General features: G+C 38.9%; 2 protein-coding genes across 2 annotated transcripts; both read right to left on the bottom strand.

The window, feature by feature from the left end:
- Positions 1-535: 535 nt before the first annotated feature.
- On the bottom strand, positions 536-2026 carry LOC131281220 (zinc finger protein 551-like). The gene has a single exon (XM_058310485.1). The coding sequence runs from the start codon at positions 1990-1992 to the stop codon at positions 817-819; it is 1176 nt and encodes a 391-aa protein (XP_058166468.1). The 5' UTR covers positions 1993-2026; the 3' UTR covers positions 536-816.
- A 6604-nt stretch (positions 2027-8630) lies between these two features.
- Positions 8631-11032, bottom strand: LOC131282973 (ATP-dependent RNA helicase Ddx1). The gene is given in 3 exon segments (XM_058312528.1): positions 8631-8803; positions 8806-10845; positions 10903-11032. Coding segments are annotated over 3 exon segments (2181 nt in total). The 5' UTR covers positions 10919-11032; the 3' UTR covers positions 8631-8678.
- Positions 11033-18818: the final 7786 nt, after the last annotated feature.

Below are 18818 nucleotides of genomic sequence, written 5' to 3'. Positions count from 1 at the left end.
AGTCACCTGCACTGCAATATCTGGCTAATTTTGAACACGCTGTAAGAACGCCTAGGAGATGAAATAGATTGTACGACGACATAGAAGAATTTGATAAGCTGAGACATGCCCTTCTCTTATGAACTGCAGCACTGCGATGAGATGGATCTAGTACTAAATACATAATTTTAAATAACACCGACTCAGTCGATTCTTAAAGAACATTAGATCCTGCAACTTAAATTTGTGATTTCCCTTTATATTTGATTCGAGAGACAGCGTACAGGCAACCCAGCACTTCTCCGAGGAACTACATTACAGCGTACCATACCAAAAACTGGTACGGTCATGTGTCGAAAACCGTTTTTGGTATGGTACGCTGCTACCCAGAAGTTGTGGGTTGTATTTGGGATGGTACGCTGTCACTTGGCTGTATCAGTTTTTTTTTGTATGGTACGTGTAGTGCCGCGGTAATAAAACGATTTCAATTAACGATCGTCGAGTTTTTGTTTGGTCATTTATTACAAAAACATGTTCATCTTAACAAACGGATGTCCTTGGATTTCATAGCCTCACAGGTCTTTTAGCGCTCAGCTGAATTATTATACATTTTCACCCTGGTTGTACAATCCAGATTAGTAGACCCGAAGATATCCAGAAGATTAGGAAACCCGTTTTTCAGACGCAGCTTTTGTTTTTCCTCATAGAATTTTGAGCTTCTCTATGTTTTGTTAGGCTGTTTTATCGCAAGTATTGATGTGTATACGCACTTACGTGGGAAAGAATCGGTAGTCGATCGATGATTTACATGATGTTTTTTAAAATACTTCTTATTACTCATTCGATTGCTGAATTATGAACGTCTCGCATATGACGTGAATAAAATATCTTATGTTTGTATTTTTTGCCACATCCTTCATACGGACATTCAAAAACCTTCTTAGTATTGTGTGATAGCAAATGCTTCTGTGCCAATGATTTATAACGAAGCTGTCGTCCACATTCGCCGCATTCGTATATTTTTCCGCCAGTAGTATTGACTGGTAGGACAAAGTGTTTGTTTTGATGCATCAGACACTTATCCAAGGATTCGAATAAAAAGTTACAGTATGGGCAGCAGTGCCTTCCCTTCTTCGTTTGTTCATACTTTTCAGGGTGTTGCACAACAATATGATTTAGTAATTCGGAAGGGATCTCAAAAAACAGCGAGCAATGCCAACAACTGATCGGTTTTCGCAACAAACAACTATTTACTTTTTGTCTAACATTTCCATCGTTATGATTTGTTAGGTGACGCACAAGATTGCGATTGCGTTTAAAAGAACACCCACAAATATTACAAACATACGGTCGTTCTGGTTTGTGAACCAAGGAGTGATCGTTCAGGATCGACTTTAAGGGAAATTTGGCAAGACATATGGTGCAAGCAAATTTTCTTTCTTCATGCTGCAGAACGTAATGCTGTTTTAACTCGGATAAACTATAATATGAACGTTCACAATGTTCACAATTGAATGATTTTACTGCCGAGTGTCTAATTTCATGCAAACGCAATGATGAACGATCTGAGAAGCTTCGGGTACAGTGGCGACAGTTATAATTTTTGATGTTAAAGTGTAGCTTCAAGTGCTTCCGGAGTGTGTTTCTTCCACGATACGTTTTGTTACAAAATGTACACTCTACAACGGGAATCCTTCGTACGCCACGATGAACCCAGTCTTTGATCTTGGCATTAGCTGCTGTGAGAAACATTTGCTTTTGTTCATCGGATAAATGCTCTACTGATTCTGCATGTTCGTTTACGAGAAGTAAGATATTTTCACTTTCGTCGATTTCTCCTTTGTTACGGTCATTCGATATGATTTCCTTCTCTAGTTCTTGGTACAATTCATTGTCCTCCTCATCGTCCTCATACATCTCTAGATGTTGAACTTCATCTTCATGATCAACGATGCAATTCTCCCCAGTTTCCAACTGTTCATCTTGTCTTTCGTTTTCAGATTCCTCCAACATTTCGGTGCCTTGCTCATTAACTCTGCTATTGTTTTGTGCTAAAATGAATAATTCATTCAATTAAATCCAGGAAATATTTTCTTGCTATTGATACAGTTTTTTAATAGCATTATCCATACCTTCGATTAGTTCCACTGAAAAATGCTCATCATTCGAGATATGTTCAGAAATTGAGCAGGAATCTGCTTCCATCAATATTTCCAAAGACTCTTCTTCATCTTTACCTTTTCCATATAATAGCACAAAGACTTGTTCCAAAATTTCGTAAGATTTACTACATTTTACTTCAAAACTAATGTAACTCTCGATGCACTTCAAACAGCTACTGCAGATGTTGTTTGGAAGCCCGTCACTTTCGTCAACCTTTGACGCTATGATATCAAAACCACACTGTAATTTATCGTTGAAGATGTTATCTGATAGAAATATTGGTAAGCAGCCTTTGTCTGAAAGACAAAATCGACAGATAATATGGTATTTCTCCGCAAATGTAGCTAGAGATAATTCCATTTTAAGTCGCAGTAAAAACCCAAAACAATAACACTGGACTTGAATGTGCGCACGACACATGCATTTGAAAGGTAAATTATTTTACCTGACTGACATTTCTGTTGGAATTATGTCAAGATCGGTAAAAACAAAACAAGCAGTTTTGGATACGGGAAGTAGGACAAACCCTGCGAACGGTTTTGCTCGAATCAGTTCATTTTACAGGCGAGGGGTAGGGAGAATCCCATCGCCACGACCCTCTACTGTAAACAAGATCGAGATAGCTGCTATTGATGCTATGCCCTGACTCTGTCTTCCTCATTGGGTCATGCATTTGTGGTTAACGCGGAATAAAAACCGGTTGATGGTGTGCGTGAAGCGGAAGGCATATGCATTGTATGCGTGTTTAGGATTCTCTTTCAATGCTTTCTGCTGTGTGCAAAAAGAGCATGCCTCAAATGTGCTATCTCCTTCATTCTTATTGGACCTATAGGGCCTATTACGAGACTCGAACGTTCGAGAATTTCCGTCTCGAACGGAACATTTGCATTATGCCTCATCTTCGAGTTTCCGTTCGGCTCCCGTTCGAGAACTGTTTTGTCGATCAAAGTAATCTGTCGAACAATTTGGGAAAAATTGCATTACGGTTCTCGAACGGGATCTCGAATACGACAAATTTTTATCCGTAGTGGTCTAGTGCTACGGAAAGTGCCAAAAAGTTCAATCGAAGAGACCTCACGGGAGTTCCAATAGTAAATTACGATACATAAGATACACTTGAAGTAAAATATGGCGTTTTCATAATGCGAAGGTATCTTTTCGCTTTCGAGTCTCGTAATAGGCCCATGTGCTCTGAGTTTTCTATGTTATTGGCACAGCTGATTGCTGAGCAATGTAGAGGTCTCCAGATTTAAATTCGGTTTCAAATATCAAGTTTGAAATTAGTAGCAATCGCTGTACGGTTCTGTTTGTTTCAATAATGTGAATGCCGAAAATTAACGCAAAGGCTCTGGCTCATTTCCATGAACCGAAATCCAATGGACCTTTACTCATGCTGACACGTGCATAGAGCGATTAACGACATTATTGCGGTGGTTGCGTTAATGTGAAGACGCATTACTACCGTATTTCAGCCCATAGCAATTCATTATTTTTAATCGTTGTTTTAATGTTGTTCTTTTATTTATTCAATTCTATAGCAAAAAGTACGAAAAACAAAGTAGAAGAAGTTAAACGACAAATAAAGAAATTACTTACCCGGTTGACAAAAATTCAAATTTTTTGCAGCTGTCATGTAGTACCAGCAAGTTTTTCCATGGCAGATTGCTGGGACTCTTGCTGGAACTACATAGTACCCAAGGTGTATAAATTAGAAGGTGAAGTCGTCCAGTGTAAAATGACATTTCATGACTTGACATAACACTTCTGGTGTATTCATATGGGTTTTGAGGGGGGGTATCGGAAAAGGATTGGGCTTTTGACATAACTCTTCTCAAATATGGCACCCCTTCCAAAGCGACATAAAGTCACCTTCTATATTTATCACCTTGATAGTACCAGCAACAATGTCAATTTCTGTCAACCGGGAAATAAGAACCTCCTAAACCAGATTGAAATTTACACGAAATGCACTTAAATCCCGCTTGATTGTATGTAGTATGTAACTACCCAAGAGGAAAAAACCCTGCTATTTGAGGTGTTTGTGACCTCTAAGTTGAATTCGAACTAATGGTCACAACCCACTCGAGCAGCAGCGCTTATTCGAACTGCCCGCTGTCAAAATTTTTGATCGTCTCTGGCAGCACTGTATGAAAAAAAAAAAAAAAGAATTGCCAGCTCCAACTACGCACTTTTTTCCATCGTATGTTACCGTCGGTTATTATCAGATGTGCTGTGATTTACAAATGTGTGTGTTACTACTGGTAAGTGGTATATGTTAGTTATTACTCAAATGTTTATTTACATGAAAGTGTTTCGTACTTACCGGAGCAGGATTAGAACCCATTACTGCAGGCTGCATTGTGATCAGTTGAACCGTCGTGTTTTCGTAAGTAGCTAGGCCGACTTCGCTGACGGGCTACATTAAAACTGTGTTTTTTGTTTCAAACTGTGCCATGGATCAATTGCCCCACAAACGAGTTTTATCTGAAGTAAACGTTTAGCAATGCCGATCGCAAGGAATTACAGTTTCGGATTCTTCAAAACCAAGTAGTAATTCGAAGCGTTAAATACAACATACAAGAAGAATGTGTGCAAGTGATTATATTAATTTTTATTTAAGGTTCCTCAACATCATCGGCGATGAAACCACCAGTTGCACCAAAACCTGCATTCGTGATCAAGCCAAGCCAATTGCGTCTACTGAATTTCACGGGTCATCCAGCAGCAAATGGTAACTGGAAGCATTAAAAGTATTATTGAACTAGAATGTGTGCAAGTAATTATAATAATTTTTCATTCAAGGCTCGTCTTTGCCAGCTACGCTGTAACCACCCGTTGCTCCTAAACCTACAACCGTGGTCAACAAAAGCGATCCAGTAGTTTATACGGAAGGTACAATAGCGAAAGGTTAGTGGAAATTCATCTTTAAATTTTATTGAAACACAAGTATTCTACAGGGTTGATTTGATAAGGATATAATACTTTTTTAGCACAATTGGAAACCGAGCCACAATACCATAAGAACCACTGTTGTATCGACTTCCAACGCCGCTCATCGAAAAAATGGTAAAACATTGAGAATATTTGTATGATATTGTAGATTGAACTGTTGGTTAACTATTTCAGAAACTTATGAGCACAACGAAGAAAATGACCCATTGGATCGACTAGAAGCTAAACTAGATAAAATTTTAACAGCATTTGACGGTTTTGCAATAGTAATCCGTGACATTCAGCGGACTCTAAAACGCCAGGAAACACAAATAAAGCTTCTAGTAGATATGGTGAAACCGGGTGCAGGGATACAACGGCGACCAAACTTCGATTTTAAAATAATTAAGTCTTCCGAATATCTGCATGAAAGAGAAAAATTACTAGAAAATGAAAATTACCTCAACAAAGTGATCGAATGGTTAGAAGCTAATTTAACTACAACGGATAGAGTCAACTTAATGCACGAGACTATAGATTTAATTTTTGATAGAGAGTTTCTCCCTTTAGTAAGTTGGACTGGATTAACAAAAACAGGACCCAACAAAATAGAACTATGAGTTTTTAAAAACATAATAGAATTATTTAGAAGGATCTAGGCATCTGAACTAGTAGCGATTCAAAAAGAATATGTAACAAAATTCTTCCTAAAAAATTACGTTATGCTAGTAAGAGGGTTCATATGAAGGACATAAGAAAATCATCGTGTCGTAATCGTAAAAGTTTGCTTTGAAATTATGTTATAAGAAGTCTCCAATAATTCACTTTCGCTAATAATTAAACCATTATATTATAAGTATCTGGTTGACTTTATTTTTCTTAATCTGTTGCATTCAATTTACAAGTGTATGGAGTAATGGGATAAATGTACATTTGTTTTCGTCATGACCAGTAGCTATACAAATCAGTTTACTCTCTGTAGCTTCGCATATTTCTTCAGGGACTGAAACATGTAACAAAAAAGTTTATGAACAAATTGCGCTTTCATATTATCATATATTTGAGATTCAGCTAAATCTTTGGCTTACCTATCATTTGTGGCCCTTCGTATACAGAAGCTGCTTCGTTTTCAACACATCTTATTTGCCTTCACGTCGATTTACTAACCGGTACAATGCTCCGGTTTGTTTCAAACGACGAAAATATTAAGGCATCATGATTTCTTAACCTTCAGATCTACAACCGCCTACCTGGGTAAGTTTTGCCCTTTTATTTTGCAATTACTTCGAATTGAACAGTTATATCGACTCGAAATTCCTGGAATGCCTCAAGCAACATGTTCTCTATCATTCTGCCGAAAACCGACTTTTTATTTTTATTCTAAGTATTTTTTTACACCATTTTTCTATTTATACCCCTTAAATCTACAACCGCCTACCCGGGTAAGTCATACGTTTTGTACGAGAGTTTATATTTTTCTGTACCAAGACAAACCACCAGTAGGTGAAAGGAGGTGCCCCTCGGGTTTTTCTTTTTATATTTATATTGAAAACAATCCAAATTTATCTAAGACACACTATGAAAGACTGTTTTACTCCTCGAACTCCTCGAACAATTAGTAATGAGATAAACTCGAAGACGATGTACAAATATGCAAATTATGCTACATTTTGGACCACACAGCGGCAACGAAAGCATTCTAGGTGAACTTTCATAATTTGCTACACAAAATAATAATTTATTAATTGCAAGAAAATCATGATGCAACGGGTTGAATTAAATACAAAAGAAACTGTTATCGTTTGAAACAAAACGATCGAATTTATGTATATGAGCTAAGTTTTAAAATGTTAAGGCTTAAATATCAGTTGTAACAATGTATAATGAAGAATTTCCTCCAGATATGCCACTGAATTTACTGAGGAACATGAACATTTCCAAAACGTAAAATTTAATAGAAAAATATTTCTACATCGTTGAAATTTCAATTTATAAGCAAAAATGTTGAAGGCACCAAGAAGTTACTTCACCAGAAACTTAAGAAGTATAAACAAACACAATAACTTATTGAAAATGTATGGTTTACAGAGTTGGCGATTGTAGATCTATGGGTTAAAATATATTTGAATGAAAAAATTACTTACTTATTGAATTTTTAATAATATTATTTGAATGGGATGTGTTAGAAAACATTCTTAAGTATCATTACTGAAAATTTCAACTCACTACGGCATCTAGAACAAAAGATATTAGCTTTGAAGCACAGCAAAATGCAAACCCCCATACAAAACGTATGGCCTACCCGGGTAGGCGGTCGTATGTTAACGTAGGTATTTTTGGTCGTAGACCTGAAGGTTAATTTGATGCAGTAAACAAATAGAAAATTTCGAGTCGTCGAAAGAAGCAAAGCACTTGTTCACAACAGTCCACTATTCAAAGTTTCCGCCATTTGTTAGACCTAGCTCAAGATAGAACAGTCGAGAATGAGAAATAGAAAGAGATGATAGACTATGCTTTGGTGTTTCGATTTGAAACCGGATTGACGAAAATATTTCAAACTGACGTCTTCCATTAGATTGCATGTAAGTTGAACTCAAACCATACAATGTAAATGCATTTGACAACTCGAACTAGAGATATTTTTCTTCTTGGGTACACGGACACAAGCAGAAGCCAAGTGCAGTAAAAACCATTCAAACTCCTCAACCCTGTATTGTAAATTGAGTCAATCGGTCTTTAAAGCCAGACCTTGCCGCGTGACTACATTAGGCGTACCATACCAAAAAACTGGTACGCTTCAAGTGTCAAACCAGCCAACCCAGATGTGCTGGGTTGCATTTGGTATGGTACGCTGGAGCTCGACCGTACCAAGTTTTTGGTATGGTACGCTTAATGTGGTCACGCGGTTGCAGATTGAGTAGATATAAACAAATAAAAGCATTGATCAGTAGCCCGATACCACGAAACCCCGACTTTGTGAGTAGTTTAGATATGTCTGGATATGTGTGGTCCTGAAAAAGTTCGCATCCAGGCAACTAAAAGTTCACTACAGCGACTTCAAATTAACACTCAACATTCTATTCCAGATTTCCATGCGCTACGGAAGTCATTACGAAAAAGAAAATGGATTATCCAAATCAATATTCTCAATACTGCGATAGAAACGTCATTGATTGGGTACAAGAAGCCAACGCTATCATAAAGGACATAGCAATGCATGTTAAAGAAGCTTTTGTCTCGCATGTGCTGCAACCATCAGCCTCAGAGTCTTTCTTTAATATCACTACTCTAGGAGGCCAGCGCTTATGCGTGAAGGTATTTTCGGGAGGTTTACAGATAGTCGGAGATGAATACGATGATAAAAATAAAGAAAACACGAAAACCGGGTGCTATGAAACACCATACGCAATGTTGTCCCAAGTTTGCCCACTTTATGTAAACTCATTTGGGAACGCGTTAGCGTATGCATTGAGCAGAGTGGATACAAAATCGTCTGAATCCCCGTAACAGTCTGAATCTCCACTCTCAGAAAGGATGATAAATTTAAGATGAAAGGCACAGTTTTCAATAAATTTGTATTTATTTAAATGCATTGGAACTTGTGATTACAAAATCATTTTCTTTAGATACAATTTTTGTGCTTCGCGTTCTAGCAGTGCTAAATCTCTTACTACCGGACCAAGTTGATCAACATGGTCTTTGTAACCGCTTCCTGTATTCACACGTTTTCACCGTAAGTGACTTTCCCATCGAACTCATTCAACGGTACCTTCATATCTTTGTCTATTTGCGGGATAGTAACGGTCAAATGGTCCTCGATTTCAGCAAGATACATTTTTTCGTCATACCACATACAGCATCCTTTGACGTCAGTAAGGTCTGTATTCCTGCAGTTTTTACCACGAGAAGGACACCACTGTCCATGGTACCATACTTTCTCCGGTACCGAGGAAACTAATGAAAACGCTAGGCCCATTCGTTCGGCACGCCCCACACGTCCGATACGGTGAACGTAGTTAGACTTTTCGTCCGGCAACGTGATGTTAATGATAAACGGTAATCCTGAAACATCTAATCCTCTGGCAGCCACATCTGTGCAGATAAGAAATTTTACTTCCTTGTTTTTGAATTTCTCCAAGTTGACTTTTCGTTCCTTAGGAACACGATCACTATGTAAGCAAACGCAAGAGTACTTTTGGCCTCCAACTTGACGTAAATAGCGCTCCATATTGTCACAGTCCAGCTTAGTACGGCAGAAAATTATTGCTCGATCCATATTGTGTTCCTCAATCGCTTTCAAAGCATATTCACCTTTAAGCATTTTGACGGCCTCCGAAAGTGTTTCTGCAGTATTTGAACCAGGTCGAACGTTATCAGCAGCATGAACACCATCTGTTTGAATGTGACTTCGCATCGTCTGCCAACTGGTGTCCTTTTGAGGGTCAACTACGCATACAACATGATGCACAGTATCTGGAACAGAATCCTCCCCCTTCAGATCGACCCATGTCGGAAAATGCATCAGTTTTTCAGCCATCTTTTTCACCTCGAATGAGTGCAGTGTTGCACTACAGACCACCATTTGCAACCGTCTGCCATCCGCTGTTATTTTTGGTATTTGCTTATGAAGGCGATCAATCATATCAGAGTAACCCTGCTTCAATAGTCCATCTGCTTCGTCCAAAACGAAAAATCGGCAACTGTTGAGAAGCACATAGCCACCGCCTATTAGGTCCTCAAGCCTTCCTGGAGTGGCCACGATTATGTCCACTCCACGTTGCAAGGTCTCCATTTGTTCACGAACATTTACACCGCCAATTAGCAGCAACTCACGAACCTCGGGATCTTTTAGGTACTTTTTAAACTTTTTTATTTGATTAAATGTCTGCTCCGCTAATTCACGCGATGGTTCTATGACGATGGCTTGGGGATCGTTTGGCTTCGGTTTGGCTGTATCACCAGCCGGACTACCCAACGGAGCAGTATTCGGATTGAACACCATTTTTTCTTTGGGCACCTTGCATATCGCTTGATAGTTCTCTGGAATCGGGTATTTGAACTCTGTTTGACCAAAATTGAACGCGATTTCAGCGTTTTTCAGTACCACCGCTGGATAAAAAGATGAATTCAAAATTTCACCCGGTATTTTGAATGCTGTACCAAGATAAACACCATTTTTTGTGAATCCTATTTCCCCGCCGTCCAAGTTAAGCATACAACCAATGACGTCCTGCTTTCCAAAAGCCTCACCGTAGTTATCAAACTGCTTGCAGTTGGACTTTTTGCCAGTCCCACCAAATCCGAAACCGAAACGGTCAGTTCCAAGATCAAGGCTTGCAAGCTCAGTTGACCAACCCATTCGGCATAGTCCTTCATCGGTGACTGTCGCTTCGTAATAGTACTTACCTTTTCCTTGAACTCCGGTAGTACATCGAGAGCCATGCCACTCTTTAAACTCGCGAGACTGGCATCGCAGACCATCCGGCGTAATGGCCATTGCGTTACCTCGATCGGAGTAAGAAAAGGTCCACGGTTGTCCTTTAGAAAATACCGCTTTTCCCACTTTGCCATCCTTTATGTCACGCAAAGTTTCCCAGACGATTTGCAGAATTGGTAAACAGAAAGCTCCAGTTTTACCGCTACCAGTTTCGGCTGCCATAAGAACGTCACCACCACCGAGGATCAACGGGATTGCTTCGGCTTGAACGTCGGTAGGAAGCATCCACTCCATTTCGTCGATTGCCTTGCCGATCTCTGGCATTACTCCAAATTCTGTGAACACATTGAAGCTTAGCTCAAGTATACAGGGGAGTTTAAATGAAAATTTACCTTCGAAAGCTGTCATTTCTGCGAGGTTATGGCTAGATAATGCCGCTTGCTTGATGATTAATTCTACATAAGCGATGATACCGATTGCACCTATGCAAAGCAACTCAAAGTGTGCAGGTTCCCAAAAACACAGTAAATTGACATACACTGCAGGCACTCGAATCGAGAAACCTTGGTAGGTACTCATTTTGGCCCACTTAGGGAAGGGTCACCACAAAATAAATCGTTGCGTTAATTGTACCGATCATATCATGATAAACTGGGCATGATAATGTAGATTAGCTATCTAAGCATGAATTAAAACTCATATTTTTGAGTTTATTTGATGTTTTCACTGAAAAATTATCAATTTCCGAACACACTTTTTGTCGCTATTTTGGCCCGCTTTGCTTGTATTTTGGCCCACCTGTGTATCAGTTTTAGCCCACCTGGAAAACTCCTTTTTTATGTGTTTTATGGTCTTAATAATCTTTATAATAATTTATAATCTGCTACAGTCTGTTCCCGAGTTACGCGGATAATGGGGACCAGGGAAATCCGCGTATCTCGAATTTCCGCGTATCTCGAATATTGCTTGACACATAGTTTATACTAGAAGTTAAGAGATCGAGCTCTTGTGTACATGTATCATAGAATATTCAAAATTTTTCTTTGATCATTAATATGTATGCAATGCAAGCGTATTCAAACAACATAAATTGCAACAAACGAAATAAAAAGCGTAAGTTATGCAAATGTGTAATTTACATATTTATTCGTGTGGTTGTACATCTCAGGAATTTAAATCGATGTAATAAACCCAATCTACTGTCAAATTTTGAAAACCGCGTATCTCCGAATCCGCGTAAGTCGAGAACCGCGTAACTCGAGAACAGACTGTATTTACTTTTACCCACCCCGCGGTACAAAATGAGTGCTTGCTCACAATTTCCACCCGTTTCACTGACTGTTTTACCCACCCTACCCCACAAACTGCTGCTTGCACACAACTGCTAGCTACTCTTCACCCACCGTCTTCCTGCTTCACCCCCTATGGCATCCATGGTTCAAATATCTCTCACTCCCCTCGAATCCTAACTACATTTGCCACAGTAGGAAGGTTTGATTAACATCTGGTCAAAGTTTTTTTCCGGATATTTTTTGACCATGTTACTGCCGATTTTTAGTGCGATTGATTAATATATACAACCGGACGCACTTACAAATAAATAGTATCCAATCAAAAATATTTTTTTATGGTTTATTTTTTCGCAAACACGTTTTTTGCTCACCAATTAGATTTATTTTTGACCATCGTATTTTTCCATAGTAGCCGTCAGCATTCCTGCTGTCTAATGGCCTTATCACACTGGTCACCAATGGTGGCATGGAAAAAGCACTGGATTGTCAAACGACCATCGAAAACGAATGACATTGGAGTGGCTGGGGGTCCGTTGGTGAATGGGCTTACCCGTATCACCGAGCTGTCATTGTGTGGATTTTGCTGTATCTGGCATGCTAAGCTTGATTTGAAAGTAATTCATGTTTTTTAATTTTATTAATAATCAATTATAAGCATAATAAGATTATAAAATTTCGGTATTTTAATCTTAAACTGCCGAAAACCGCATGAACCGAAAGAGAATTATATAAACTCCCACTCCCAGGTGGCCTGCCTTATCACACTACCAAGAGGCACCATTGTGTCAAACTGGATGCCAAAACTAAATTTTGACAGTTAGGTGGCTTTGCAAAGCCACCATTGGTGACCAGTGTGATAAGGCCATAAAGACAAATCAGTGTAGTGATGGGATAGCTCCAGAAAAGAATGACATCTTCGCATCCGATCCAGCACAGGAGCGAGTCCTTTGGTCGATAAAAAAAATATGGTATTATAACACCATAATCTTTATTCATTTATTCATTATTTTATGCTGCTTATTAAGTCACGGGCAAAACGAATATTAGAATTATATTCGCTGCTCGATCAAATACTACTTTTTATAGTTGGCTCGTGCGTCGGAAAGATAAATTGATCGCTCAGGCAAGTACGTATTAAGGCCTGAAATTGGCAATTGATTACTACTAGTCTACCTGTCCCGTGTGAGCAAGGAGCTGGTAATAAGGCGGCTATATTATTTCACAGCTTCTGTAATTACAAGCTTTCAAACAATTTGTTACCGGTAAATGATTGCTCCGGAGCGAACAGCTTTCATCAAATTGTCTGCATGCTAGTCAATTGCCACTTACCAACGAGTGGGTCAATCTTTATGCACAATGAATCTTCATAATGCAATATGAGGAGCCAATAAAACTAAATTTACGGTCGGATTAAAAAATTTCCAATAGGGAGCAAATGAATTCATACGATCCAGCTCCGACATTCCAACTCTAATTCAGTGTTGATAGCTGCCAGCAGCACTTGGCGTGCGTCGAGTGCAGTGAAAATATAAGTGTGAAAAATAGTTGTGTTTTCAATCTAACCAAGCTCGTTAATAGATAAGATTGGTTAATAAAGTGTTTGCTTTCATTTTAACATGTAAAGCAGATGAAAATCGATCGTGCTTCATTATTGTCAACGCTCTTCCACTTGATGCTGGCAATGGAAAGAAGATAAGTATTCCATCTTTATATTGTGCATAATTGTACATAATAAGTGATATAGTCTTTCTTCTTTTGCAGGTTTTGCCAGAAGTAGACCTAGGAGTAGTGCCAGTGAAGTGTAAAACGAGAAATTAAATTAATAAAACGGTAACATAACCTAAAGGTAAATTCCAAAATAGTTGTTGTTTACATTTTCGGATGACATTTCCCTCGTGGGCAATGGGTGACCCGGAGGGTATGGGGAAAAATGTGGGAAGGGAGAAACGAGGAGGGGTAACCCATAAAAGAAGGAGAGTGAGTTCTTTCCTCTCATTTTTCGAATTACTGAACGCCATATATCAAAAAGACTCCTATTGCTTGGCGTTCAGTAATTCAAGCATATGGCGTTCAGTAATTCTAATGTATGGCGTTCAGTGATTGCATACAAGTTTTTGTACACCGGGGGACTCGTATTGCTTGGCGTTCAGTAATTCAAGCGTATGGCGTTCAGTAATTCTAATGTATGGCGTTCAGTGATTGCATACAAGTTTTTGTACTCCGGGGATATATCAAAAAGACTCCTTTTGCTTGGCGTTCAGTGATTCAAGTATATGGCGTTCAGTAATTCTAATGTATGGCGTTCAGTAATTGCATGCAAGTTTTTGTACACCGGGGAACCTAAAGGTAAATTCCAAAATAGTTGTTGTTTACACATGTTTTTCGGATGACATTTCCCTCGTGGGCATTGGTAGACCCGGAGGGTATGGGGAAAAATGTGGGAAGGGAGGAACGAGGAGGGGTAACCCATAACAGAAGGGGAGTGAGTTTCTTCCCCTCATTTTTCGAATTACTGAACGCCATATATCAAAAAGACTTCTATTGCTTGGCGTTCAGTGATTCAAGTATATGGCGTTCAGTAATTCTAATGTATGGCGTTCAGTGATTGCATGCAAGTTTTTGTACACCGGGTCAACGAGAAATTTTGGCGTTATTTTGGGGTAAAAGAATTCTCTTCACAACTGCCCGCTCTTCTTTTCAGAATTCTTTTACCCCTTCTTTTGCAGCAGATTTCCTATGCAATCTAGGTGTAAAACGACTTCTGAAAAGAAGTGTAAATCAATTTTGTTTACACTTGCGATACGCCCCAAAAGAGAACGCTTTTGACCCCCGCCACACGAGCCGCAAACTCAAAAAGTTTTCGGCGCAAAGAGGGGAACAGCCGAAAAGTTTACGTCAAAAAAAAGCTTACGTCAAAATCTGTGAGCTGAAAACTGTACCCGCAAAGTTTTTGGCAGCTAACCGCCAACTCAAATGCGCCAGAAGAAGAAGACGAAAAAGAAATAAATGTAAATATAACAAATCTCAAAAACAAAATAAACGGACATACGGTGATAAATTTACTTGTATATTTTGTAGTTACGGTAATATTTTGTCATTTTATAGCTAGAATTTTTATTTTGAGATTTATTTCCCTGTGATGAAACTTTTTCTTTTTTATTTCAGAGACTTTGACCTCCTTGGTCATTCGTCTCTGCCTGTGATGAAACTAAATTACATTTCCGTTGGATTTAAAGGGTACTTGGCAGTTTTTTTTCGCCAATGTGGCACCCGGTGCAAATGCATAAGGCGATAATGTGATGGATGCATATTTTACTTTTTGTGTGAACTGAAGATGAGATCTTGTTTGCTTCGAAGGAAGCTTTTTAAGTTAACTGATAACAAAAACAAAAACAGCAGAGACTGACGCATGCATAGACTGTCAGAAACTTTGCGCTTGCATTGACTGGCGACAGGATTGGTACCGCAAAACGCGGATACACGAACCGCGAAGATTTTGACGTAAACTTATGAGGGTATCACGATTGGGAGCGCGGAAACGATAATCTTCTCGACGCTGGCCCATACAAAAGGTAAACAACACTTTGAAAAAAGCGAAAAAATGGCTGGCCGTCTCGACGATCCAAAACGACGCTACCTACGTGTCGAGTCGATGCGCGGACACGAAACGGCGCTCGTCGTTATCGTCAAGCAGTTTCAAGCACCTCCTGGTCGATGGATCTCTATAGACCGTATGTTTCCGAGGCATATGTGGCTTCTATAGATCTTGGTATTTACGAAGAACATGATAATTCAGGATGCACTTTTCATATTAACGTTGTATTTTGACAAGTCACTTCGATTTATTTAGCCATTTAGCCAAACTATAAATCACACCAATAACTCGATCGTTTTGAAAATTGATTAAAAATCAAAGTGCTCGAAAATTGTTAAAAACTATATATTTATTTACCTTGGAATACTTGTATAAATACCCAGGTTGCTATTCGAGCAAATATGCGGAAACTTTAGAGCAATAACGCGGAACCGGATCATAATACCCTCAATTGTTCATGTGTGCAAGAGTTTTTACCAAAGACAATTAACAGACAGGTCGAAGCATACCATGTAACGAGCCGAAAACCGTGGAAAAATTTTTGACAGTTGGTTAAAATTTTGTTTCCTTCTCACGAACAGCGAAGAAAATGGGGTAAAACTTCAAATTTGGTATGTTTCATCAACTGAACAACGAATTTAGGCGTTCGAAATATGTTCTGGAGGAAGGCTGCGTATAAGCCAGACCAACACACTTAATTTCGGCAATTACAGCGAGCAAAAGGATCTATATCACATGATTTCACACAGAAAAGCAGTTTCTATCCGCAAGACCATGGATACTGTGATCTAGAATTACCAACTACCTGTTTCGCGAAGATTTTGGCGGAGATCTCCCTCAAGTAAGCTGGAATTTTTTGAAAACACTTTTTTAACCAACTGTCACAACAATGGCGGAGCAAAAAACAGCTTTGACCCGACCTGTCTGTTAATTGTCTTTGGTTTTTACGTTCCAGTAACCTTGGCACCCAAGGTGTATAAATATAGAAGGTGACTTTATGTCGCTTTGGAAGGGGTGCCATATTTGAGAAGAGTTGTTTCAAAAGCCCAATCCTTTTCCGATGCCCCCCCTCAAAACCCTCGTGAATACCCCAGAAGTGTAATGTCAAGTCATGAAATGTCATTTAACACTGGACGACTTCACCTTCTATTTTATACACCTTGCTTGGCACCGTGATATCCGGCATCATTGATTGTCAAAATCTCTTCGTTTTGAGTTTACCACGTAAATGTATCCCTGTAGGTCACAGTATGCTTTGATCTACAAATTGGCATTGGTCTCACAGCTAGGAAAAACAGTTTCGTTCGTTAAGGAAAACAACGCGTCTCTTGATCTAATATTGGTGTTCGCAGGAAGTATACCCCAGCGTTCCAATTGTGTGTCTTCATTGTAAAGCTTAAGCTTTATTGGTTAAAATTACAATTAATATTAACTAGTGCGTGCTGTTTATGTTGCTGTGCAAAAGGTCTTAAAGTCGTCTTTTCGACATATGCTTACGTGTTTCTGCTCCGTACTTTGCTTGATTTGTGTGCTGTTATCTTCCCGGTCATAAGCGATTATTCAGTGTAATTTTTAGTCTGTTTGCTAGACTAAATGGGTGGTGCCAGTCGCGTAACTTAAAATTGGAACACCAATCCTATTCTGGATAAACTTTATTCCCTGCTAAGAAGATTTACCTCCTGCGTTGAAATTGAAACGAAAATCTTTGTGGAAACCGTAAGTACCGAAATACAGCTTTCTTTGAAATTCTTCGAACAGAACAGAATCACAAGTGAATATGAATTCAGCCTAATTTAAGGTTGTGTTACTCATGTTTTATATGGCTTTTCTTTGTTTTTTTAAATATCAAAAGATCGTGGTCGACGCAGCAGAAATACAACTAATGATAATCTGGGAAATTAATACACCCTCTTTTACACTGTTATTTTTGTCGCCACACGCTGACAAGCTGACGCTCCGGATAAGAATATCGATCGACAATGTTTTGCAATTTGGGACATGGCCTTTGGAACTAAATGAAAAGGAGTGGTGGCAGCGATCACATTGATTTATAGTTTAGCCGATTTCTACAACGAGTTTTGATTGGTAACTACATAGATTTTTAGAGTGGGCTTTATCTTGAAGGTTTTGCCCGTTATTAAAGATACTATACTAATATAGTTTCATGTTGGTTTTCGTTATTCATTGAGACGGTAGTTGTATTTCAAGAATTCTTGAAGTTTTGTCGGTCCAACTCAACTGACAGTCTTCTTCACGCACACACGTTCACTTTTTCAAGGTCAATACTATTGCTTTACGGTGCGATTTGGAGCGAGAGTGAAATGTCAGTATGTTTGGTGAAAATTGCAATACTAAAGCACAGTAAACGGAACTAGTAAGGATGTATCATTTCATATTGACCTCGTCATGTTAGGCAGCGTCCACACGGCATCGTAGCGTAGCGATTATGACACTCCGTCGTAGTGTAAATGTTGGTCGAGAGGCCTTAGCCACGGCCATAAAAAAAAGTTGACACTACGATGGAGTGTCAAAATCGACGCTACGATGCCGTGTGGACGGCCAGTTACAGTGAATTCATAACTATAAAATTTGGATAATAACACGTCGACTGCCAAGTGTTTTTAGCACACTTTATTAGTACAATCTTTTTTAATAAAATTTGCTTAAAACATTTATTAAACCAACGATTTTTGAAGGCTAAGCAAAAACTTAGCTTCTTAAAAAATTGATATTAAATATTACTAGAATTTTTATGTTGTATTTTCATTTATTTAGGGGTGATGATTTCTGCTGCCATCCAATTTTGGGTGACATGGCACTCAACGTGTTAGTTTGATAATGCCAAGTTAGTGGAGGACGTAATATTTCATTTTAGTAAGCCAGTAATTTGTGTTTAAGATGTGCCGATTACATCCAAAAAAACTTATTTGGATCGAAAAATAGTCAATCGATACAATACGGTTGCGAAGTTTTAGATCCACGATTAGTCAGCCTGCCAGTTAATCCAATACCAGATAATAAACGACCTACTGAAATTAAAAATCCGATGACACTTGTGTTAAACGAGTCAAGTATAAATTATTTAACACGTTAAGCACTATGCGCAAATTGCACTGCTTTCCTTTCTGCCAGCAATTCGTAGAAACACCGGCCTACCTAACGGGCTCTGTCGGTCCGAGCAGACCGACGTCGGCTTACGAGAGAGAACACTGTCGGCCCCACGGGACCGACGTAGTGCTTAACGTGTTAAACTCCACTGTTCAGAATTATTAGATATTGCATGAGGATTGATTAAGTTCTCTTTTCGCAAAAGATTAGTGGTAACTAGTGTTGGGTCAAGTAACACTTTTCAATGTGCCATACTGTGGTACCACACACAATTTACTGTGTTGTGCATTTGTGGTAGCACAGTAAAGTGTCA

The sequence above is a fragment of the Anopheles ziemanni genome, chromosome 2, assembly GCF_943734765.1.
Source record: "Anopheles ziemanni chromosome 2, idAnoZiCoDA_A2_x.2, whole genome shotgun sequence".
Lineage (NCBI taxonomy): Eukaryota > Metazoa > Arthropoda > Insecta > Diptera > Culicidae > Anopheles > Anopheles ziemanni.
The sequence above is the reverse complement of the archived record's forward strand: the minus strand, read 5'-3'. Positions and strand labels throughout refer to the sequence as shown.

Bases quoted from the DNA above. Each gene is read 5' to 3' on its own strand.
- LOC131281220 (XM_058310485.1), bottom strand. From the start codon at position 1,992: ATGTTGGAGGAATCTGAAAACGAAAGACAAGATGAACAGTTGGAAACT.